The sequence below is a fragment of the Anolis sagrei genome, chromosome 5 (assembly GCF_037176765.1).
Source record: "Anolis sagrei isolate rAnoSag1 chromosome 5, rAnoSag1.mat, whole genome shotgun sequence".
NCBI lineage: Eukaryota > Metazoa > Chordata > Lepidosauria > Squamata > Dactyloidae > Anolis > Anolis sagrei.
The window spans coordinates 22884972-22910001 of NC_090025.1; the positions used below are offsets into that span (position 1 = coordinate 22884972).

The window sequence follows — 25030 nt, forward strand, 5'->3', positions numbered from 1 at the left end:
ATGGATTGATTATCTCACTTGGCCTCCTCATATTTCCGACCCTAGGTAGGCGCCTTTGCATTGAGAACTGTTATCCCATCCACACAAAATGTGATGGGCTATGTCCAGGAAATAGAGGAAAGATAAGAATTCTGAGGCCATGATAGGACTATTGTTATGGTGATAATTTGTGCTTGCCGGGTGCAGGAACTTTGATGAATGCATGGAGGCACATACCATTTGTCCTCATGCCATGCAGTTACAAGGATTTACTTCCCTTGCAGCCATTTAGTTATTATCAGTGGTGGAAATCATATAGTTCTTCAAATGTCATGGGAGACAACTGCCATGAATTCTAGCCACCACAGCAAAAAGTGAGGAATATTGATAGTTGTTGTCCAGCAAAATCTAGAAGGCTATATCACCACCTGGAGTTATATGGAAAAGTATAAAGGGCAGACTACAGGAACCTACCTTAAACCAAGATTACTTAATTGAGCATTCACTATTCAAGCTTGGTATTATGTACACAATTTGGTATTAGCTATCCTAGGGGCTTTTTACACTTCAAACATATAACATTATGATTTCACTTTAACTGCCATGGCAACATTCTGTGGAATCCCAGGACTTTCAGTTTAGGGAGGAGTAATTAGAATTCTTAGACAGAGAGTTCTAGTGTATATTTTCTATTAACAAAAAGTGAGGAACAGGGAAATGTAGCAATCTCATGAGGACTTTGCAATCCAAATTTCCACAGTAGGAGAGGAAATAATCCTGTACACAAAAGATGTGAGTAGATCTATTGGGGAAAAAAGTTGTTCACAGAACTGAGCTCCAGTGCAAAAGTAATTTACACTATGACCTCATCATATGAAGAAATTTCAGTGTCCTGAGATGTTTCTGCCTGAGTTGAGCCCCAGATCACCCATCACATGATGTAGCCCCACTTCTGGAGGGGGCCAATGGCTCAAGTGACATGGCAGCATCCTATGATGCTGCACCACCAACATGGGAGCCTCCCTGTGTTCCATTAGGAACACTGGGGTTACTGCAGGGGGAAGCTACACAGTAACACTTCCCCACATGTGATGGAAAAGCATCACCTGCTGTTGAGGCAGGGAGTGGGGTAGCAATATTGCCCCACTGCCCCTAGATTTGCCACAGAGGTTGGCAAATCGATCTGGAGGAGCTCATCAATGGCAGGTCCTTAGTAAAATGTACTCAGTAACTTTGTGAAATAGTAGTAGTAGTAGTAGTAATACATTTATTATCAGCTTCTCCCTCTAGCTTGAATGTCATTGTTTGGTCAGTGTATCCATGTAATACAGTTTGAACTGTATTGATCTCCACTATATGGATCTACACCGATCATACAGTGAGATCAAACTGCATTATTTAGCAGCATAGATCCATCCCAGGGTTCCATCTATACTGCCATGTAATGCAGTTTGGAGCTGCATTATAAAGCAGTTTAGATAAACTGTATTATTTGTGTCTACACTGACCATATAAAGCAGCTCAAACTATTATTTGGCTGTGTAGATTCAGCCCAAGTTACCACACTTCACCATGCTTTTCAGTTGTCTTCTGTGAAATGTGCGTAGCTATGGATTTGGCACAAAGTTCACCTGAGGCCTGAAGGTTAACCTATTTCACCTAATTACAGGATGTGGATTGTAATCCACAAAATTGGATGCTAAGATATTTCTCTTCTTCTTAAAGCTGTCCCCAACTTTTTCATTCAAACATTTTTTAAAAATAAATAACAGTGACATTATTTGTGTGCACTTTCTGTTCAGGATGATTCCAGTGAACTTAATGCATATCAACATCTGCTTCTAGATCAACAGGAATATTTGCATTTGCCTGCCCACCCCTCAAAATAAGGAGACCGACAGCAATAACTTGGTTTTAAACTGGGCAGTTTTTATTAAAATTACCTATTTAATGTTTTGCTATTCTAACTAGGGCATGTCTTGAACTTGGTGAGTGGCAAAGCTGAGGTAGTATCCATACCTGGACTACTCCTCGGCTATTTGTGCAAAACACCTGGGTTACAACTGGGCAACCTCTAAGGAAACATGGAGAAGCCTCCCTCAAAGTTATTGAGGCCAGATTCTCACCATTTTAAGGCCAGTCGATTTCACCTCACCCCTTCCAAGTGATCGGCAGGTGAGTGTTTTAGCTACAGGCCTTCATCCCTGAACGGGGTGCCTTAGGTGTACGCCAAATATCCAATCTTCTTATCTATTTACACTAAGCTATTTAAATGCCACATCATCCCAACTAGCCCCTAAAACAGTATAGGGTAGGTGTAAAACCTTCCTAGAACATAGGAAGGGAAAAACTTCCTACCTGGTCCCGAAGGCAACCATGGATATATTGTCACATGGTCAGGTGTGGTGGGCCAGATCAGGCTCGGAATGACTCAAGGGGGCTGAGCTAGGCCACAGCCTGGTTCCGCCCCCTTTCTAGATGGTTCCTACAAACCATCCATTCTTCCTTGGAGGGGGGGGGGAATTTCTCTCCCTCCCCAGCTACATGGGGTTGTAAAGCTCCTTGCTTTCATAGTTTGTTAGTTTTCTGCTTCTTTCAGTAGGTATCAAATGTTATCTGGAATCTTACTTGCATGTCTGCTTTTTGCAATTTTACATGCAGGCTTATTCATGTGTATCTCTTATTGGTGTGATAGTGCTCTTAACTTTGGCCAGTAGCAGAAGTATCACCACCAACAAAATAAGAAAGATACAGTAAACTCAGCCACTTTTTGTACTGAATAAAGGCCATGGTTTGTAAAATAATGGAGTTAATAAAATCCTTTGAAACTTGTACCTCTAATTATATTGCAGGTATATTACTGGAATGTAGATTTTTGCAGAACGTAGCAACTTTCCCCCTTCTTGTAGGTAGTGAAATGAAACAGACTAAATGATAAGATGGCCATATAAGCTGAGGGAAGCCATTATCTATGGTACATTAAGGATTAATCGACCAGAAATGCAGGATATTACACGGGACACAGCTGATGCCAGGTGTTATTTTGTTTGCAGAAAAATCTATATTTCATAAAGAACATAAATAACAGATGGATTCAAAAATCTATGACAGGCTATGAAGAAAAATAAAATAGGTTCAGGGTAGTCCACAAGATTGATGTTTAAAATGCATGACTCTCAGCATTTTATTCACTAGGGTATTAAAGAAATAAAATAACAATAACACTACAACTAACCTGCTTGTTCTAAAAAATGTAAGCATAGCCATTTATAGATCCCATAACATTTGGTAATTTTTCAAAGATTGCTATGCCTGCAATTTTTGCATAGATTAATGTCAGATCTTGCTTAATTGTTTGATCAGTTTCTGGTCAATAGGTGCAACAATATTAATTCTCATCTTTAATTTCCTCATCTTTGTATTGGGTATTTTACTGCTTGGGCTGAAAAATTCAGACGTAGTCCACTGGATACACAGTATCTGATGTAAGATTGGGTAACTCTCCCAAGCTTGTCTTAAATTAATGTAGAAATACCCCCAAATTATTTTTAAAAGAAAATTAGAAGCATGGTAAAAATAATACAACCTGCTCCAGAGTTTTCAATAAATATCTCCCCATCTTTAAGTTCTCTTCCATCCCCTAACCCTAACCCCCCTCCCCCGCAAACAGCCCTTCCTTTCCTTTTAGTGTATGACCAGCAAAACTGTAACAGAGGCATACTGATGAAATTTCCCACATTTCTATTCCTCTTCTCTATTCTATAGGATTTATAGCACCTCATAGAAGTTGGAAGGAATATTTTAAGGCAGATTTTAAGCTGAGTTTTGTGGGGGAAGGTAACAATATTATTGGGGACAGTACTTTATCAAGGACCAGACAAAGCATCCCAAAGTCTAAAGAGATAGTTGAACAAACAGAACAAGTACCAAGCAGTGAAAGGACAGTAATCTCAAATAACCAGCTAGAGGGAATATCCCATGGGCTTAGATGTCCCTACGCTAATGCACAGAACATGGGAAATAAACAAGATGAACTAGAACTCTTAGCATGACAAAACAGATGAGTCTTATAATTGGAATGTATTAATAGAGAGGCATAACTCATTTCAGAAAAATAGACTGATTTTGGGGGTGGGGGTAGATTATATGTCCAGCATCTCTATTAATGACTTCCTGACACATTGAGGCTTTAATGCAGGCGGCCCCAGTCTTCTGAGAACAGATATCTTGGAAATGTACTTTAGGGCAGGACCTTTTAATTTCTATGCCACACGAGTCCTCACCTTCCCAAACTACATTTTCCAGAATTCTGTTGGTTCAAGAAGAATGGGACTGTCCGCATTAAAGCCTTTATGAGGCAGTTAGATGATGATTTAGAAGGCATGCTTATCAAGTTTGCAGATAACATCAAATTGAGAGAAATAGCTAATACTCTAGAAGACAGCATCAGAATTCTAAAGGACCTCAACAGATTAGAAATCTAGACCATAACTAACAAAATGAATTTCAAGAAAGAGAAGTGTAAAATACTTCACTTAGGCAAAAAAAAATGCACACATACAAGATGGGTGACACCCGGCTCAACAACAGCACATGTGAAAAAGATATTGGAGTCTTTGTGTACAGCAAGTTGAACATGAACCAACTGTGACGCAGCAGCTAAAAAAGCCAGTGGGATTTGGTACTGCATCAATAGGAGTATCATGTCTACATCAAGGGAAGTCATTGTGCTTCTCTATTCTGCATTAGTCAGGTTTCACCTGAAATACTGTGTCCAATTCTGGGCACAATTCAAAAGGGATACTGACAAGCTGGAAGGTGTCCAGAGGATGGTGACTAAAATGATCAAAGGTCTGGAGATCATGCCCTATGAGGAGCAGCTCCAAGAGCTAGGGATGTTTAGCCTTCAGAAGAGAAGGTTGAGAGAAGATATGGTCACCATGTTTAAATATTTGAAAGGATGTCATAAGGAAGAGGGAGCAGGATTGTTTTTCTGCTGCCCTGGAGATTAGGACTTGGTTCAATGGATTCAAATAACAGGAAAGGAGATTCCACCTGTACATTAGGAAGAACATCCTGACCGTGAGAGCTGTTCAACAGTGGAACTCTCTGCCTTGGAATGATGTGAATGTTCCTTCCTTGGAGGTTTTAAAACAGAGGCTGGATGATCATCTGTCTGGGGTGCTTTGATTATGCCTTTCCTGCATGGCAGGGGGTTGGATTGGATGGCCCATGTGGTCTCTTCCAACTCTGCTATTCTATACTGATGTGTCAGGACATAGGCAACTATGAGGAATGAAATCCCACCAAAGACTGCTACAATTGCCAGCATCTCTGATATTGATGGATCCTATTGCTAGATCTGGCCGAAGCATAATCCATCCAATAGCAGGGAAGTCTTGACTTAAGTATCATTGTTCTATGATACACTAGGCTGGGCCATGAGCATGGTTAATGATGCTATTCAGACCTAAGATGGAGTAAGCAGTCCCTCATGAGTTAGCAGAAAATCAGAGATAGTTGGATATAGGCCACTTAACAATTCCACATGCCAAGCCATTGTGCCAGCTTGCCAAGACATTTCTTGATCACTGACTACACTTGAGACACTGATTTTTGTATGTTTGAGCATGGTCTGGCTGTCTCATGTGGTTGGCTTATCCCACTGTGTCAGTGATTGGCCAAACTCTGAACAGTTATGTCTTGTCCTATCACCTGACATCAATCTCTAAGGAAGGCAATCTGCTACTGCTGCTTTCTGATGGGGAAGAAGAGAGGGAAAAGGATTAAGACTATGGAAAAGGAGTTAGTCTCAGTTCTATATCCTCAAATGGAGTGACTTTCACATCTCATCTCCTAGGAATTTCAGAGCAGTTAAATCTGTATGCTTTGAATCACCCCTTTACTCACTTCACTCCCTTCTGACAATAGCAGCCCCCACAGAACTTGACATTGGCCAGGCATGGGTCTTTTATGGACAGAACACAAAGAAAATGAATAACCTCTCTGTCACATCCTAAAAGGGAACACCTATGCATAAGGTGCACTTATGTGTGCATAAATTACTGAAACTATGCCAGGTTTATGGACAATAGGGCACTGTGCATATGGCAGTAATGTTAGGATTGTGATCAGCACACTGATGCAGTTTTAACTGCATGGCAGCCTTTACTTGAAGAAGCAGCAGGCAGGAATTAGTAATGTGCTTCAACCTATGGCTCTTTCTGGTTCCATTGCCCATGCTTCCATAAGAAACAGTTGCTAGCCTGATCAGATCCTATACATATGGGTTGCATCAATCACCTTAGCCAGAAAAATAATCTTCAACTGACCATAATTCTGTGAGCTACTTCACAAGAGGTCAAATACAAGTCAATGAAATATATATAAATGAAGCAGATGGTGCTTTAAGGGAAATGCAGCACATAATAAGTTAGACGGTAGTACAGGAATACCTGTCTACTCTAAATGAATTCAAGTCCCCAGGCCAGATGAACTACATCCAAGGATATTATAAGAACTGGCAGAAGTAATCGTATAAGGGATGCCAATAATCTTTGCAGGTTCCTTGAGAAAAGGAGATTTCCCAGCAGATGAGGGGAGGGCAAAAGTTACCACCTATTCAGTCTGATATCAATAATAGAAAGATAATTAAATGGGCAGTCATAAGTAATTGGAAACGATTGCTATAAACAATAGAGGTAAAGATGGCTTTCAAAAACAAAACATACCAGTCTAATCTCGCTTTATTTTTTGAAGTTTTTTGGCTTGATAAGGGGAGTTCTTTGAATACAGCATATCTGATTTCTGTAAGGCCTTAGACAAGGCTAACAATGATATTCTTGCAAACGAGCTAGTAATAAATGGACTAGACAATGCTACTCTTAGGTTAATTTGTAATTGGTTCACTCCTCTTTGTCTTGGAGAGAAATGTGCCACAGGGTTCTGCCCTTGTCCCCAGAAGTAGTCAATATTTTAATACATGACTCATGGTAAATATATTTAATTGTATGAAAGGATGTCATACTAAAAATAAAGCAATCCTAGGACACAGAGCAATGGATTCAAGTATAGGAAAAGAGAATTAGCAATAAATTCCTGATAGTAAGAAATTATTGAGTTGAATCTGCAGTCTTATAGTGTTCCCCTTTGGATTGGACTGAATGACCCTTATGGTCCCTTTCATCTCCATGACTCTTTGAGTCTATGGACTTCATCAGATGCTTTGCAGAAAGCCGGGGGAGAGGGTTCTTTTTCTTAGTGAAACATATAATCCCCTTTCATTTTAAAAGACAGAAGCCTCCAGTGGCACAGTGGGCTAAACCCTTGTGTCAGCAGGACTGAAGACCAACAGGTCACAGGTTCAAATGCGGGGAGAGTGTGGATGAGCTCACTCTATCAGCTCCAGCTCCCTATGTGGGAACATGAGAGAAGCCTCCCATTAGGATGGTAAAACATCAAAACATCCTGGCATCCCCTTTGCAACGTCCTTGCAGATGACCAATTCTCTCACAGCAGAAGTGACTTGCAGTTTCTCAAGTCGCTCCTGGCATGAAAAAAAGACATACTTTTGTTTTACAAATCCCATCAGATACTTAATGTTCTTGTGCCTTGCCCCATTCAGTCCTACACTCTGAACCATCACACCTGTGAGTACAGTCCCTGCTCTCTCCGCATTCTTTTTTTAAAAAAAAAATTAAAGGAAACTTTGAAATTCATTACTATTTTAACCCTTTTTGCCATTATGTTTTCTTCCCATACCTTGCTGCCCTGGCATAGACCAGTGCTATTTTAGTCCCTTTTGCCATGATGTGTTCTCCCTTGCCTTGCTGCCATGGATTAGTCCAGCACTATTTTAACCCATTTTTGCCATGGTCTGTCCGTTCTTACTCTGGAGGAGACAGGAGACATTACTCTTAAGGCAGACACCATGGGCTACTCTGCTCTCCTTCCCAATATCCTTACTCTTGAGGAGACAGGAGGTATCTTTCTTAAAGCACCCCCCTGCACTTCTCTGGGTTCCTCTCCTCTGAAACTCATCAAGGAAGTCCAAACAATTTTGAAAGTCAAGATTAGTATGAAGGAGAAATGACAGGAAAAACAAAGTAGTGATATCTTGAAATTTTGATATTTCCAATGATTAAATTAATTTTAAAAAAATTACCATGCCAGGCTCATGAAGCAGGGTTTTCAGAGAAACAGTGCTTGATAGGAGAGTGACCATAGGAATGCCCATTGCTCCATGTCACTGAACTGAAATGGCACAGGGAATCTGACATCCCATCCCATGTGTTTTTCCCCATTTTCTCCCTTTTCCACACATCGGAAGCTCAGAAAATATCTCCCTGTCTCCTTTACCCCCACCCCCATTTCTCTATACTTCTACAATTCATGAACAAAAGGCAACGGAAGACAACTGGAAGTAGTTTTACATTGTTTTACATTGTATGATGAGTTCCATAGCACTTCATCTCTGCAATGTCTTAGTGTGTAGAAACAAGGGAGGACTTGCATGTGATGATGTCCTATGAAATATAATTTTATTTTATCTACCTTTAATGTAAAAATATTTAGCAAAGGGAAACTTGCTACACCCCAGAGTACAGAAAATATTTACTTTCAATACATGATTTCTGTTACATGGGGAACACATGGGGAGCTTTATTTGAAGTATGGGCTGGGGGATAGGGGTGTTTTGGACTCCAGCTACCAGAATTCCATTCCATTGGCTACACTGGGAATGTAGAATGGAAATTGAAGGTCAAAACACTCAAAGAACAAAGATCCTTCCATCCTGAATTTAAATCTCATGCCTCCATGCCATAACCTATACCTCCTCAATCATACTTCAACTCCCCACAGTTTTTGATTTAGATGTTTCTTCTTTTTACTATGTTCCTGGATCAGCTGTATCTGGAGGGACATTTCTTGTTCATCACCATGGGCATGCCCCCAGGCTGTAGCTAGTCTTTGTTGCTAGCTTTGCCTTATTTACTTTTTTTCATCTATGTGAGAAGGAAGTATATGGCAGACTTCATATGTATTTCTTCCCCTCTGGTTTCCCACATTTACATTTTGCACCACACTACAACATAAAACACCAGAATTGTGGAATGTTGACAGATATGGTTGCTTCTTGCCATGAAGAAGGGAATGTGTTTCAGGAGTCCAGACAACTTATAAATTATTAACATCAGTACAGATTTTAAAACCTCATGTATATGTATGTGTGTGTATATACACACATGTGCTCATGCACACATACAAACTTTATAGAGCTAAAATCATTTAAAATATGTTGAAAGACTTGTGAAAATCAAGGAAACAGCACACTATGAAAAACTGATTGCAGTCGATTCCTAAAAGTCTGATAGAATAGAAAGTTTGCATTTGCTGACCAAAGGAAAGCAAGGGGAAGCCATCATCGTTTCCTAAGAGAGGGCAGTTTTAATAGGCTCACATCACTATGGCCCTTCTGATAGCCTAGACTGGGGTTATTTGTGTTATTTATTTAGGCTGTTTATTTAGAAGTGGTTAAAGCTCTGTAGAAAGACAAAAATAAAATATCAGGATTCTAGAGGGTAGTACCATGGCAATTAATGTGATACTACAGTACTAATGGCGCTCCATGCAGTCATGCCGGCCACATGACCTTGGAGGTGTCTACGGACAATGCTGGCTCTTCGGCTTAGAAATGGAGATGAGCACCACACCCCAGAGTCAGACATGACTGGACTTAATGTCAGGGGACTACCTTTACCTTTACCTTACAGTACTATAGCTGTGCAGTGTACACATTGTCTTCATATTCCTAGGGATCTGGGGGAATATGTTTATGTTCTCATATTCTAGATTTATTTTGCAAAGTTGGCCTATGTTTTCTGTCCCTTATCTTACAGGAGATCAATGATGCAGACGTGCAGGAGCTGGTGAGAAAGTCAATTGGAAGGCTAACTATCATTCGACAGAGCTTTCCTGTGCCACAGAACATCAGCCAGCGCTGTTTCCGTGGGACTCACCGGATATCTTCATCACTGTGCGATCCAAAAGATCCTTTCGCTCAAAATATGGAGGTATGCTTAGATGTCATGTGTGTATAGCTATGTACATTCTACAGCAATGCACATAAATATGTGAGGGACGCATGGATTGAGAACCCTTTTAATATAATTTTATACTTGTACTGAGAATCAGTATGGTGTAGTACTTTGTGTGTTGAACTAATGGAACAAGAGACCAGGATTTAAATCCTCACTAAATATATTTATTTGAATCCCCCTGTGAAGGAGATCAGGGCTGGTTGGGGCTGCCTGGCTTCACTGGCCCAGTCACATGGCGAGGGACAGAGCACGAGCCTATTTAAGGCCAAGATGCTCCTCATCCCTTTGGAGGAATTGTTTCGGTCTCCTTATTTAGCAAACTTCCAACCACAGAAATCCTGCTCAAATGGAGCCACATTTTTCAGTATGTGAGGACAGGAGGAAATTTGCATTTTGAATGCCTAAGATTTAAAGTCTCTCATATCTTTTCCTGCAAGTTTGCTGTAAGTGAAGGGCCCTGGCTGTCACAAATGAATTTGTTCATAACCATGTCACTCTGACATAAATATCATAAGCAAATAAGCCACAAGCATGAATAAACTGAGCTTTAAAAATATTACATTGGCAATTTCAAAAAGTAGAAGATATTTTACAATTAATTGGAATCCTGGTAGCCTCAAAAATCTCATTTTGTGAAAATAAAGTCAAGGATGTGTATGTATATGGGAGTTATTTTGTTAATGTTGTAATGCTGCTATATTGTTAAATTAGTTTACTTGTAATCAGTATTTAATATTATACCATACATTTAGAATAACTGATCACTGACATCCAGGATCTAATTTTACTGTACACTCTTTTGTTTCAAATTGTGGATCACATATACTTTCATGAAAATCTCATATGTTTACTCCACTCAATAAAGATATATTAGAAACATTATTAGAAATGGAAAGTCCAATTAGGATGTCCATTGGGAATGTCAATCTTTGCCTCTTTTGAATTTGTACATATCTGTTAAAAACGTAGTATTTTTTCTTCATTCTGAGTTGAGATGTTGAAGATTTTACATTTAAAGACTTCTATTGAAAGAAATTATGCAAAAAGCATTGATTTTGTTTGAAAATATTTGTATTTGTGCAAGGGTTTTTGTTTTTTTGTGAGGGGGCATTTGTAAAATTTCACAAACAATTTTAAAATGCACAGAAATACTTACAACATATCAGGACATGTTGAGATTCTTCTTTTCATCAAGGAAGAGAAAAACTATTAATATTTACAATTTATCTTAGTTAAAAGATCTGTATCTAGCTGTTAGATATATCAAATAATACAATATATACTGAACAATACCTTCTTCTGACTACAAATCCACCATACTCTGTTGACCAGAATCTTGATATATGTGTCATCCAAATAATAATCGTTTCAGTCAATAAGAGATTAGAGCTCTGTATAATCAAGATTTTGAAAGTTCATCTCAGCTTTGCATTATCTGAAATCAAAGGATGGTAAAAGCTTTCCAGCACAGCAGGAAACATCACATCAGCTAAATGTGAATCAGAAATGTGCCTGGTTTTTATGGCTACATGGTAAAAAAAACAACAACACATATTATGGAACAAATCAATGTCCGCCTGCATGTTAATCTCTTTAATCCTGATTTTAATTATCTTCTTTACCAGATCTACTGGGACAGTTTTTAGTTCATTCATGTTCAGATCATATTATGATATGACCATTGTTTTCCCTAACTGCCATTCCTACCTTGTGAAAATTATTCCAGATAACATTTCTTTGGCAATTTTTGATTGTCACTTGCTATACTTTGAGCCAAATGGGGAGCAGAACTCTGTATAATTAAAAGTTAAGAATATACTTTCCAAACTCAGCTCTTAGCAAAAATACATGACCATGTGGTAAAACGTATAGGACTAACTTCAATTGTAGGGTTAGAGTGGAATTCTCTATTTTTTAAAAAAAACAAAAACATGGAAACTCCAGACATGTCTCCTTTTAATAAAGCAAGGCTTGCTACTTTTATTCTCTTTAAACAGCCTGATCAGGCAGGTCTGACTCAATACAATTCCCTAGCTCATCCAGAGCAGAAAACAATTTCTTCGTCAGGGAAGATCACTTAGGGATCTGAGCCCCCTGTGGTGCAGTGGGTTAAACCCCTGTGCTAGCAGGACTGAAGACCCACAGATCGCAGGTTTGAATACGGGGAGAGGTGGATGAGCTCCCTCTATCAGCTCCAGCTCCTCATGCGGGGACATGAGAGAAGACTCCTACAAGGATGATAAAAACATCAAATCATCCAGGCATCCCCTGGGCAACGTCCTTGCAGACGGCCAATTCCCTCACACCAGAAGCGACTTGCAGTTTCTCAAGTTGCTTCTGACTACAAAATGCATTTTGGCAATGTATACTACATCACACATCTAAGGGTATACATATGCAACACATTTTTAAAGTCTCAGGAAAGTCTGGGTAGAGTAAAAAAAATGCACTGTAGCAGATGCCAGTATATTCCAGATCCAGGTCAAAATCAGCTATGTGAAATACAGAACACATTGTAGACAACAGCCTATGCTGAAGAGCAGTAAAGAATCATGAATGGGAGCTGGCAAAAAAGCCCCAAGGGCATAGCTAGTCATCAAGTGTTAATCCATCCCTTAGGATGATGCTATCTTCTCTCTCTTTTTTTATCCCATATGCCTCTAATGCACATCTCTGCTTGAAATGGAAAAATAATCATTGCAAAGCAGTAAATGTAATCAACTTCCTGGCCTCATATACTGGTTCCAAGCATGACAATCTGAACCCCATGAACAGTGAAACCGATTTCTCCCAAACCAGCTCCAAGCTGGAACACATTGTCAGTGTAGAAGCTACCTTAGCTAAAATGTATACAAGCAGTCCCTGAGTTACAAACATCTGACTTATAAATACCTCATATTTAAGAACGGGGCGGGGGGGGGGGGTTGAGAAAACAGGAAGTGAGAGGAATTACTTCCAGGAAGGGAAATTCACTCTTGCAAGAGATATCATGGGGAAAAGTATCTCACCTGAAGCTTTATCCTGGTTTCCACAACAAGCCACATTTTTCGAAATCCAATTCTCACAGGGACATGAAGTGACATGAAATCTTCTGAACAGGGGCACAGACAGCAAAAGAAACATCACAGGGATGTTTACCCTTCCCTGTGTTATCCAAAGCTGAGAGCGAGGGAGGGGCCTTCCAGAAAGGCCCTATATCCCAGGTTATTATCCCAGGTTTTCTGTTTATCCCAGATTATCTGGCAGTGCAGGAGATATAGGACCTGTTTGGAAGGGCCCAGAGAGAGAGACTGGAGTCTTAGTTTTTAAAATGTTCCTCTTCCGTCTTACATACAGATTCAACTTAATAACAAACTGACAGAACCTATCTTGTTCATAAGTTGGGTACTACCTGCAGTATCTGAAATCAAATGGGCTATTGTGGAACTCAAGGTAGAAAATCCCACCCCATCTCTGCCAATCTTTAACATAAAATTAAGTAATAACAAATAAAAGCTTCACTTTCATGACATTTAAAATTAGCCTGGGATAGCTGCCTCTTTGTAGCTTAAGGTAGGTTAATTCTTGTCTCAAATCATAGGGTAGGGAGATACCACAAGGGACATCCACTCCAGTCCCCTGCCATGGAAGAAGATCCCATCAAAGCATTCCCAGTAGATGACCATCCAGCCTCTGCTTAAAAACTTCCTGAGAAGTAGACTCCACATTCCAAGAAAGATTATTCCAATGGGATATCATTCTCATACAACCAAATGCATATATTTATCTTGCTAGTTCTGTGGTAAACTATCATAGCAGATAGGTTTCCGTAATCCTCAATACATCAAAATGCTCTTTTCCATATGAAAAAGACAATTTTCTTAGAATGAGTCCAGAACTTTGCAGATACTTTCTCAGAATGGGAAGCTAATATAACTTGCTTTTTTCTTCATGAAAGAAATAATTGGGGAATCACATCGATATATGATGGAGATACCGCCATGAGTCGCCCTAAAGGGCTGAGAATGGCGGTTAATAAATGCATCAAATAAATAAATAAATAAATAAATATATCTCCCAATGAAAGATCTCAGCCCATATTTTAATGATGTTAGGCACTTGAATATAGAGAAATAGCAGGGCACACTTGCATCTCATCTAGATGTTGCCCCTTCCCCAAAATCCTCTGGGTATGAAACTCAGGAACAGAGAACAAATATTAGTTATGAAATCAAACATCAACAGCCTTATGACCATATAACTTGAAAAAATGTAAGCTATTTTCTTCCAGTTCAGTCTACAAACACTGATGTTGCATAGTTTCTATTCTTAGCAGGGTCATTCCTGGTCATTTACAATAATGCAACATCTGAGCAATATATATTAAATCAATTGTTTTCAGCTGAATTACACAAGGCATTGCTAAATCTGTTTAGATTAGATATGAGATCATTCAGGGCAGTAAATACATGAAACAGTCCCTCCATATCCATCATATAACATCTTCTCAGGCTACCATGATCAATGCAACATTTTTCTGAAGCCACAAGAGAAAACAGTTCAGAGATACACAAATTAATTTATATACAAATTATTGATGATTGAAAATGTCACAACTACTCATCTGTTTTATTGGTAAAGGCTTACAATATCTGTTTAATGGCTCCTGATCACTGTTCCCTAGAGTCCTATTAACAGTTGATAGATGAACTGCAAATCTTTAAAATATACAAGTATATACATCAATATGAATTGTATTTATGTCTCAATATTCATCTAATATCAATTTGTTAAGAACTGATGACAGTGAATCCTGATTTATTTATCATATCAGAAACAAAACAAGGGTACAGTTGTAATGTTTTTTTATTTAAAAAACAGAGTTTAAAAACTTGGCATTATACTAAATGTCCTTTGACCAATAACTGCTGACCAATTGGAGTGCCTCTGGTGTTGCTGTAAGAAGGTCCTCCATTGTGCATGTGGCAGGGCTCAGACTGCATTGTAATAGGTGGTCTGCGTTTTGCTCTTCTCCACACTCGCATGTCATGAACTCCACTTTGTGGCCCCATTTCTTAAGGCTAGCTCTGCATCTTCTGGTGCCAAAATGCATTCTGTTCAGCACCTTCCAAGGGCCCGTCCAGATATTACCTTTATTATTGTATCTACGACAATAAAGGAGGGGCTGTCCAGAAAATGTTCTGGACAGTCCCAAATTAATTCACTAAAAACCAGGAAAACCCTCGTTTGTGGAAAATTAATTAAATAGTGGTTTTATTCTGTGCCTTCTTGAAAGGTGCAGGATAAATCCACTATTTCCAGTTCTGGACTACAGAATATTGCAGTCCAGACAGTATTCCCACAGTTTTCCGGGCTAAATTAGCTCGGAAAACTGTTGTAATCCCAACCTCCTCCCCCAAAGACCTCCTAAACTGAGTGAAAAAAAGAAAATAATTTACCCGGCCTCCCTGGGACAGCTGCCGAAGTTCTCCTGGCATGTACAAATGATGCGCCAAGAGAAAGGGGAAGGAGTGATTTTCTTCGCTCCCCTCTCCTTCAGGGAGGCCGGGTGAGTTCTTTTCTTCTTTTTTTTAACTCAGTTTAGGGGGGCTTCTGGGGAGGGGGGTTAGTCTCCCTTTGTTGTACTGGGAAATCCCAGTAAAATATCTGGACACCCACCCCAGAAAGCACATGCCTCCCAGAAACACCAGCGTTTAAAAAATGCAGATGCTTCTGGGATAAAAGGTTGTCCAGATCCACCCCAAGTTGCCCAGTCTTCTGTTCCATTAGTGCCTTGTTGTATTTAATTAACCTTTCTAACATATTTTCACTTGAGGTGTTTGTAACATTTACAAGCTAGAGTAAGTCTGAAGCCTGAAATATTCTGAAATTTATGACCATCTCATAATAATTCTCTAATATTAGATATTCAGACTAGTGATTCCCGTGGGCAAAATTCAATTGCTAATCCCAACTAAAGTAGACTCACTGAATCACAAGAATTGACATAAGTGTTTATGCATCATTCAGCATTTTGAATGATAAATCAACACTTATGTGAATCCCAGTGATTCAGTTTTAATTTAGCATTCAGCATTTTGAATGATAAATTGACACTTATGCAAATCCCCGTGATTCAATGTTGATTTATCATTCATCTTTTTATTCTGTGAGGGCCAAAATATTTGTGCCTAAAGACACCAAATCCCATCTGATTTTTGAAGCTAAGCAGTGTTGATCCTGGTTAATACTTGGATAGGAGACTTCTAATTAATACTAGCTGCTGTAGGCTATATTCTAAAAGAATGAAACACCTCTGAATATTCTTTGTCTTAGAAAACTCTGTGAAATATATGGGGAATCACCATAAGTCAGTGGTTCTTAACTTGTGGGCTGTGGACCACCAGTGGGCCGCGAGGATAAAAGTCTGGTCCACGAGCCTCCTTCCTCTCTATTTTATTTTATTTATTTTACTTCTGTTCCTTTGACACCACCTTTCACTCCTTCCCTGTCACTGACCATGGCATATGTTCTGTATCAGAAACTAGAGCTGATGTGGTCTATCCATTGCAATTTGCTGAATCGGCACCCCAAACCAAATCTAAAGATAACTAAAATCTGATTCGTAACCCTTTTGGCACTAGTGTTGCAGAGTGGTCCCTGGTCAAGTGATCCCTGGTCAAAAAAGATTGGGAACTACTGCCATAAGTGTAGAGGCAACATGAAGACACATACAAACACACATTTTTTTTCAGTGAACTAGCTTAGTTAAGACTAGCAGTGGCAATTAGACTCAGGTTTATTATCTCTCTAATTAGCAATGAAATGAGAATAGGAAATACTATTTCAGCTTTCAAGAATATACTGAACTGATTCAGCCAACCGATGGTAATATATTCTTTAAAAAAACCATTGTGCTTAAATGAACCTTTGAAACATAAGGAGACTAGTCCTTGTGCACTAATAAGTCATCCAAGAGTTGTGTTTTCCAAGTTAATTGTCACAGCAATTCCCAAACTAGGAAACATCATCTTTAGGGATACCCAAGTATATGTCAATGTTTGCTCATAAAAATTTACTACACAAACTTCTACAATCAGATGAACCGAGTGCGGACAGAGCTTGGGAGGGACTCATTCCAAATTATTTCACTTTTTTTTTCATAATGAAAATAAAGCAAGATCATTTATGTCGGTTGGTGGGGCAGCTGGAGCTACAATACATACTGCAGTAAAAATATAGGATCATTCAAGTGGTAGGTCACATTATGTGTTATGCTGCTGAATCAGATATTTTAAAATGGAACTAAAATTGTCTGCTTTAATTATTTTGGTAAACAGGTGTAGCTTCTGACCCGCTAGGTCTAAGGCAGGCTTCTCCAGTGCTGTTGCATTTAAGTTAATGAAGGCCTGAGCGTCAGCAGCTGTGACAAGCTACTTATGCATTCTGCCAGGCTATATGTGCGAGTTGCTTAAAATCATTTTTAAATTTCTTTGACAGATCACCAACCTCTACATCTATGATACGGTGCTTTTGCTGGCAAACGCATTTCATAAGAAGCTGGAGGACCGGAAGTGGCACAGCATGGCTAGTCTGACATGCATCAGGAAAAACTCAAAGCCATGGCAGGGAGGTCGGTCCATGTTGGATACAATCAAGAAGGTATTCCAGGCTTTCCTCTTTTTTCCCATCTTTTGCCTTTTACCTGTTGCAATCTCATTTTTGTAAATTGATGGGAAAGTGGGACATAAATAAATTCATTTAATTTAAACAAACAAACAAATAAATCTCTTTTGCATCCCTCCCCAATAGCTTCATCTACACTATATAATTGATGTCATTTGATACCACCCAGGCCCATAGCCAGGATTTTGGTTCGGGGGGGGGGGGGGGGGAGAGCTGAGTTTGATTCGGGGGGGGAAGGCTGAGTGAAAGAGGGTCTACCCTAGCAAACCTTTTGTATCATTATCCCAATACCCCCATGCATTTGGGCTATATTGAGCATGGTGATCAGATCATGATATGAATAAACATAACAGTTTAAATAATGTACCAGTAAGGCCTTCTCACGGACCATCATGAGAATTTCAGGGGGGGGGGGGGTTAAGCCCCTCAAGCTCCCCAAGCCCACCCCCCCCCCCCCCCCGGCTACATGCCTGATACCACCTTAACTGCTACAGAATCATGAGAGTTATACTTTTACAAGGTCTTTAATCTCCTCAGCCAAAGACCAATGGTACATCATAAACTACAACTCCCATGAATCTGTAATATTGAACTGTGGCATTTAAAGTGGTCTCAGTGAATATGTTCTTTGTCTGTAAAGCAACTTTTAAAGATATGTAAGGGCTCTAAGTGTGTTAATGTTGGGTTTCTTCTCTTCTAAAGAGAAATATCATGCTATTTAATTTTTTGTGATATGTGTCAATCTGGTTCTGAAATAATGTGTACTTACAAGTGGTTTATGAATCAAGAAGCTATTCAAAGTTATATTCAACTATACCATAGTGTTCTGATTCTTTGATGGATTCACAATAAAGCTCTGAATTTCATAAGCATTTGCAATGATTACCTGGTAAAAACTGCCTCATTTAGAAATTTCTAAAAAATGCTGTAGTCTGTAAACTTCAATAGGAGAAGTATTTTTCCTGGAGGAAATTTATCACCACATGAACCTAAAAGTGGCTGGTGCCTGTGGAATTCTTAGAATTGGAGAGGTTTTAAGCACAACAGTTACCTTATTTCTGTAACTGGCATTTAAGAGGTATTTTGATGCAAGCCGTATTGAAGACAGCAACACTTTATTCCTTCCTTATTACTCAGTCTGCCAAATGAATCCCCCCTCCACCGGTAAACATGGGCCTGAAACAGTGGGTTGAGAGCAATCATTTTACTAGTCTTCAACACATTTAATTTAAAGAATACAAGTGTTTGGTAATTTGAAAACACCATGGCTTGCAAAGGCTTTCTGCTGTGTTACTTGTGGATTGCGGAATACTCCAGAGCTGTGATCACTTTTCAGTTTTTGTTGCTTTTAGAAAGAATGTGAAAACAAATTTCTTTAGTCTGGCCTTCTAAAGGGTTTGATATTCATGGATCGCTGTGATAATTTTAATGGTTTTATTATTAATTGGTTTGTTGTGCTTGTGATCTACACTGAGTACTATTTTTAGTGGAAAGGCAGGATAAACATAAACTAAATAAACATATTATGCATACAATCCTGTTTAGAAGCAACTCATCTGAAGCACCTCTCAATGAGACAAGGATTATTATTTTTTGCCTAGTAAGTCCAAGAAGTAGGAGGACACTCTGGAAAGGCCTCCTCTCCATGTAGGAGAGGTAAAGGATAATTGATAAACAGACTTTGATGGGAAACAATGCCCACATTGTTTTGACCCAGTCTGTAATAGCAAAATTGTGTCAGACTATGGGCGCTTCCAGATAGCACTAAATTATGGATTTTAAATAGGGACCAAAAATCCCGGGACTTCAGAAGAGATCCACATACAGACTTATTGGTCCTGGGATTTCTGCCTCCATTGTCCAGACTTGATGCTTTGTTGTGAGATATAGAGGCTCCCAAGATGGTTGCCGTGGGACTTCCACAAGAAACTTTGGTGGCTTTTTTGGGGAAATTCAGATATGTGAAGTTCCATTCTTTGACCTAGCCAGAGAAACTGTGCCCTTCAGACGTTTCATGAAGTATCTGCCACACAAAGAAATTTACAGGGCAGGACCACTTTTGTCCAAGTCAACACTGCACAATCAAACAGGAGCACACACATTCAAGCCAGGAACAGAACTTTGTAATTAGTGACACTTTTTAGAGACTGGTTGCCTGGTCATCTGTCCAGATAGATTTGGTTGTGTACTTGTGATATCAAGAAATAGGGTGCTGTTCCTGGGTTATACACGGCTGTTCCTGATTGCTCTTCGTGTGAAGAGATGTACAACTTTGACTTGGGAGCCACAACTTTGTCCTGGCCAAAGAAAATGTGCCCTCCACACATTTCATGAAGCTTCTGGCACAACAACATTTTTTTTGCCTTCTACTCAACTGTCACCTTCTTTTTAGAAACTGACCAATTGGGAACAAACATCTAGAACCCAGGAACAAACTCAGATTTAAAAAATCTCGTGATTTTCAATTGCAAGGACATACAGGCATGCAAAGATCTGCATATTTGGCTCAAAACCGTAATAGTCCCACACCTGGATATCCTGAGGTTTTTTGCTTTTTGTAGCGATTGCTTCCGCTTTTACAGGGAATGGCATCTGGCCACCCTCCTGTTTGTTGTGGAAGCTCCTGAGATAAAGATAATGTTTGGATGGGCCCTTTGATTCCGAGTGACCTCTGGTCAACTGAACATTACATATAGTTTTCAGCAACTCCACCCATAAAGGGTCTGGATATTGTGAAAATGGTCTTCCAACCAACAGTGCATACCATAAGTGTGTGTGCTGTGGTTAGTTTTTGTTTTTGTTTTGTTTTTACAATATCATCACTGTCAAGTATATAGTAGGCCACTAGCCCAGAATTAACAGTTAGGATCCTATGAAGAACATGATGCAGTTGTGATGGTATATGTGGACTGCATGCAATGAGTTTTCTGTTGTGTGCCTTCGAGTCATTACCAACTTATGACAATCCTAAGGAGAAACTGCCAAGGTTATTTTTTGCAATATTTGTTCAGATGGGGATCATCTTTGCCTTCTTCTGAGGCTGAAAGAGTGTGACTTGCCCTGTGAGGCCACTACAATGTCTCACTGAGTTGAGGTGCAGTATAAATATATAAGTACTGGACATTCCATCTACTTTAAATTATGTCTACGGGGCTTTTTAAAGTCAGCGATGTGACATCAGTTCCCAGGTATACATCAGAATTTATAGTTTCCAAGTTTTAGAGTTTGTCAAATCCTTTCCTCCAACCACCCTGCCAACATTTTCTGTTGATTTTGCCTTCTAAAAGAAGCATAATTAATAAATAAACACACCCCTCATTTACCGCACAATAGTTAGTCAGAGTAATGACTCATTTGTGAGGCAATTCTAGCAATGTGAAAACAAATGACCCAGCCAGATGAATTGTGAAAGCAACTTGAACAAGGTTTAGAGCAAATGAAACATTTCTCTTATGTATTGTGGATGTCATTGAATTGCTTTTAAATGATTCATAAGGTATGGAGATTGGAGACTTGCAGTCTTGAAGACTTGCAGTCTTGGGCTGTTTGCATTTGCCCTGCTCTCATATTAAACATGATTTTAGGGAAGTGGCTAGAAATCATGATCAGGTTCACAGATGTAGAATATTGCTATGGCCAGACATATATGTGAGATGCATAATTAGCAAAGTTCCAAAGTTTGGCATTCAGTCAATCAATGATTATTATGGTGTATGACCAGCACACTATAGAATGGGGCCTAGGTGCCCAAGGAAGGGCATCGCAGTTCCCAAGTAGGTCAGACAAAAAAGCAGATTAAAAATATGTTATAAAAGAGACAGATTAAAAAACAAACTAAACTTACAGTTTAAAGTGCAGGTATGAATCTAAAAGAGGGGCGCGGCTAATAGGAAATATATTTGGCATTCATTCATGTCACATATTCTTTGGATAACATGACATGACAATTGCTAGTAGTGGGAAAGGTCAATTGAAAGCAGATGGAACCACCCATCACTATTTCCTGGTCTTTTTACCGCACATTTTCCCTCACCTTTTCTTTCATTCTCTTTCTTCTCTCTCATCCAACTGTGGTGGACATGGATGGTCTTTTTAGATTCCTCCTTATTCCATTGTGCTTTCTGAGTTGTTTTGCAGATAACTGTGGTTAAGCAGAACCATCCTGGGTGATTTGCCCCTGTAATGATGATGATGATGATGATGATGATGATGATGATGATGATGATGGCAGAAACCACAGGGGAGATAGGGCACCCACAAAGCCCCTGAGCACTTCTCACAGAGCCCCAAGGGCTCCCCAAAGCACAATTTGAGAACCTCTGCTCTAGAGTGACTCTATGGTCAACAACTGCTGAAAAGTTACCATAAAGCCACCTCAAGATTATAGAGAAAACATTAATCTATGCTAAATGAACACTTTTCTATGCAACCTCTATTGGAAGTTGACCATAGAGTCACCCTGCAGGATCTAGATATTCCCAAAGGTGTGTTTTCCAGTTAAAAAATAGTGAGGTTTTTAGTAACAATTTTCTTCTTTTGTGCCCCTAAGCCTCATGGAGCTGGATGTTTCAAGCTTCGGTTGGGGCTGGTTCATTCTTGACATGCCTCCTATATGAACCAGTGTCGCTGTATGTATTTATGGAAGTTACTATATAGTGTAGGAAAGATCATGGACTGAAGGTTGGAGGTGTAATTTCATCTCCCTTCAACCTCTGGAAGCCTGCATCACTGCCATTTTCACATACCCATTTCTTCCTTTTAAAGTAAATAAATAAATAAGAATAAACCTTCCTCCTACCAATCTACCCTTTTACTGAACCATGATGTACAGCAATGAAACCCCTATTGCATATTCATCATCCGTAACTGCTCAATTAGTTAGATTGCTTACTCACCAAATGTGTGCTCCCTCCTCCCTCCTTGGAAGATGGAAATGGGAAGCCAATAAACATGAATTTCTGGATACATATTATATTGTAAAGGACAGGACCAAAGAGTGAGAAAAAGTAGGAAAAAAATTATCAAATTGACTCTTCCTTATTGAGACCCTATCCTTGGTCTTCCTTGGCAAGATTTATTAATGCCAAAGAGAATCTATGGCAGGTATCCCCAGAGGATGTGGGGTTCGCTATTGCCTTCCTCTTCGCCTGAGAGGGCATGGTCATCCATTGGGTTTCCATAGATTTTTACAGGAAAAAAAATAAGTTCAGAATTTGCATTGACAACAGTGTGGGTTTTTGAAAAGGCAGAAACATAGGTGCTGATCTTGCAAACTGACTTTGAAAAGTTCTTATAACTTGAAAAAAAGAATGCACATAGTAAACAAATAATTTTGCAAGATGCAAAAATACAGGATGGATATAATATATGGAGAAAAAAGATACAGTGGCACAGATGTGGAGACAATAAGCACTCACAAAAATGTTAGATAGGGCTAAGGATCTCATCACATGGAGGTAAATGAGGGACAGTGTAGGGACAGCTTCATCCCCTTACCATTGTGGCTGCCATCCCACAAAGTTTTCATGCTGTCCCTGCTTCTTCAATTAGGAGACTGGTAGTCACCCAACCCCTCAAGGCTCCCTCTCAGCGTGCTGCTGACACAGAACCCAAAGGGGCCCTGCCAGAAATTGTCCTTTATTCTTAGTAAGTTTCCCATTACCTTACTGTTAGGCTGAGAAAGTATGATATATGGCTATGTTGCTATTTTAGATAGGTCATTGCTCTGCAGGCAGACTTTTATGTCCCTCCAATTCAGATATACAGACATTCCCCAATCTCCTCTCTCTTTCCCTCTCTTACATCCACACTGTATCCTCCCCCTGTCTTCACACAGGCACACTCATCTCCCCATTGCTTTCTCATTTTCCATTCACACACAAATATGAAAACATTTTCCCCCTCCCTTCCTCTTTATTACACAACATACAGCTCTATGCTCTAGTAATTTATGATTAAGAAAGATGAGAGTGAGGGAGGCTACAAGCACATCTAATTCCCCTGCAATTGGCAAGGGCCCGAGTAATGCCAATGTTGTTGTTTCATTCCTTCCTTCTTTTAAACACACACTATAGGGTGCATGAAGTGATCCATATTAATAGCCAGTCAACCCTCTCCTTCACTGTTTTCCTCAAACAGTTGCCTGATGGAACTTGGTTGCTACACAGAAGGTTGGGTGGCTTTGGATGGAAGTTATAGAATGATTCCTTGCATCCCATTAAAAAGGCACATGCTTGCCAGACTCTTTGCTTATTTGCCTTCAACCAAGCCAGTACATGTCATCTCTGGACAACAGAAGCCCTAAGGTGCTGGCTTCTCCCTTGCTCAGCCTCATACTTTCTTTTAAAAAGTCAATTACTCTAAAACAAAATAGGCAAAATGTGCCCTTGAGTTTGTGATTTTTCTGGGATCTAGACTGGATTGAGAATCTACATTTAATGGATTGTCTAATTTAATGGATGATCTTGATATCCACTCAGTATTGGATTCTTTTGTTTCCACTTTCACTCTCTTGAACACATTTCTCTGAATATTTTTGCTGGTAAACACTTGAGTGGTGCTAAATTGCAAATTCCTTCTCAAGTTTCTCGGCTTTATGCTTCATCGTTTCTTTGTCTCCCTGTGTGGCTGTTGCTAAGAAGTGTTGCTTTCAGTGTTTTGGTTTGGTTTTTAATAATGATTTTTTTTGGATTTTTCTTATAATTCTGGATTGTGCTTGTCCTCTGCTTGACATTTTTCACCGATCACTTTTTGGAAATATATAAACTGCCAAATTGGAGCATTTGTTTACCAACTTACATTTGTTAGCAAACTGCTTGTACCTTTCTAGCTCTATTTTGTATTATCAGCACATATATTTTGCTATCTGAAAAGCCTATGGTGTTTTCAATTGAAAGAGTGAAGTTAAATGTTCTTATTGTAAAATTCAATGGAAACCCACTGGATGATTTTGAAGATAGATGATAGATAGATAGATAGATAGGTAGATAGATAGATAAGTAGATAGATAGATGATAGATAGATAGATAAAGCCTTAATTCAGTAGATCTTATTTCTAGATAAATTTGCTCAGGAATGTAGCTTAAGGCCACTAGACTGCATTTCTTTATGCAATACCTTTCAAACTACTGTAAGACTCACATAACCAAAGAATGTCATATCTGTGGTTTCACTTACTTGTGTCCAGGGGAAAAATGATCTTTATAGGTCAGGGTTTCTCAAACTCTGCTCCTCCGGTGGTTTCAGACTTCAGCTCCCACAATTCCTAAAAGCTGGTAAGCTTGCTG

General features: G+C 39.3%; 1 protein-coding gene across 3 annotated transcripts in view; it reads left to right on the forward strand.

The window, feature by feature from the left end:
• The window catches only part of GRID2 (glutamate ionotropic receptor delta type subunit 2), a 1028529-nt gene that overhangs the window by 661484 nt on the left and 342015 nt on the right, over positions 1 to 25030 (forward strand). For all 3 annotated transcript variants that reach the window (XR_009631647.2, XM_060779233.2, XM_060779232.2), the window contains exons 6-7: positions 9879 to 10052; positions 17559 to 17720. Coding sequence is in view for 2 of the 3 variants with exons in the window: in XM_060779233.2 (XP_060635216.1) it covers positions 9879 to 10052; positions 17559 to 17720 (336 nt within the window). In the remaining variant the exon portion in view is untranslated. The remainder of the gene's footprint in view (positions 1 to 9878; positions 10053 to 17558; positions 17721 to 25030) is intronic.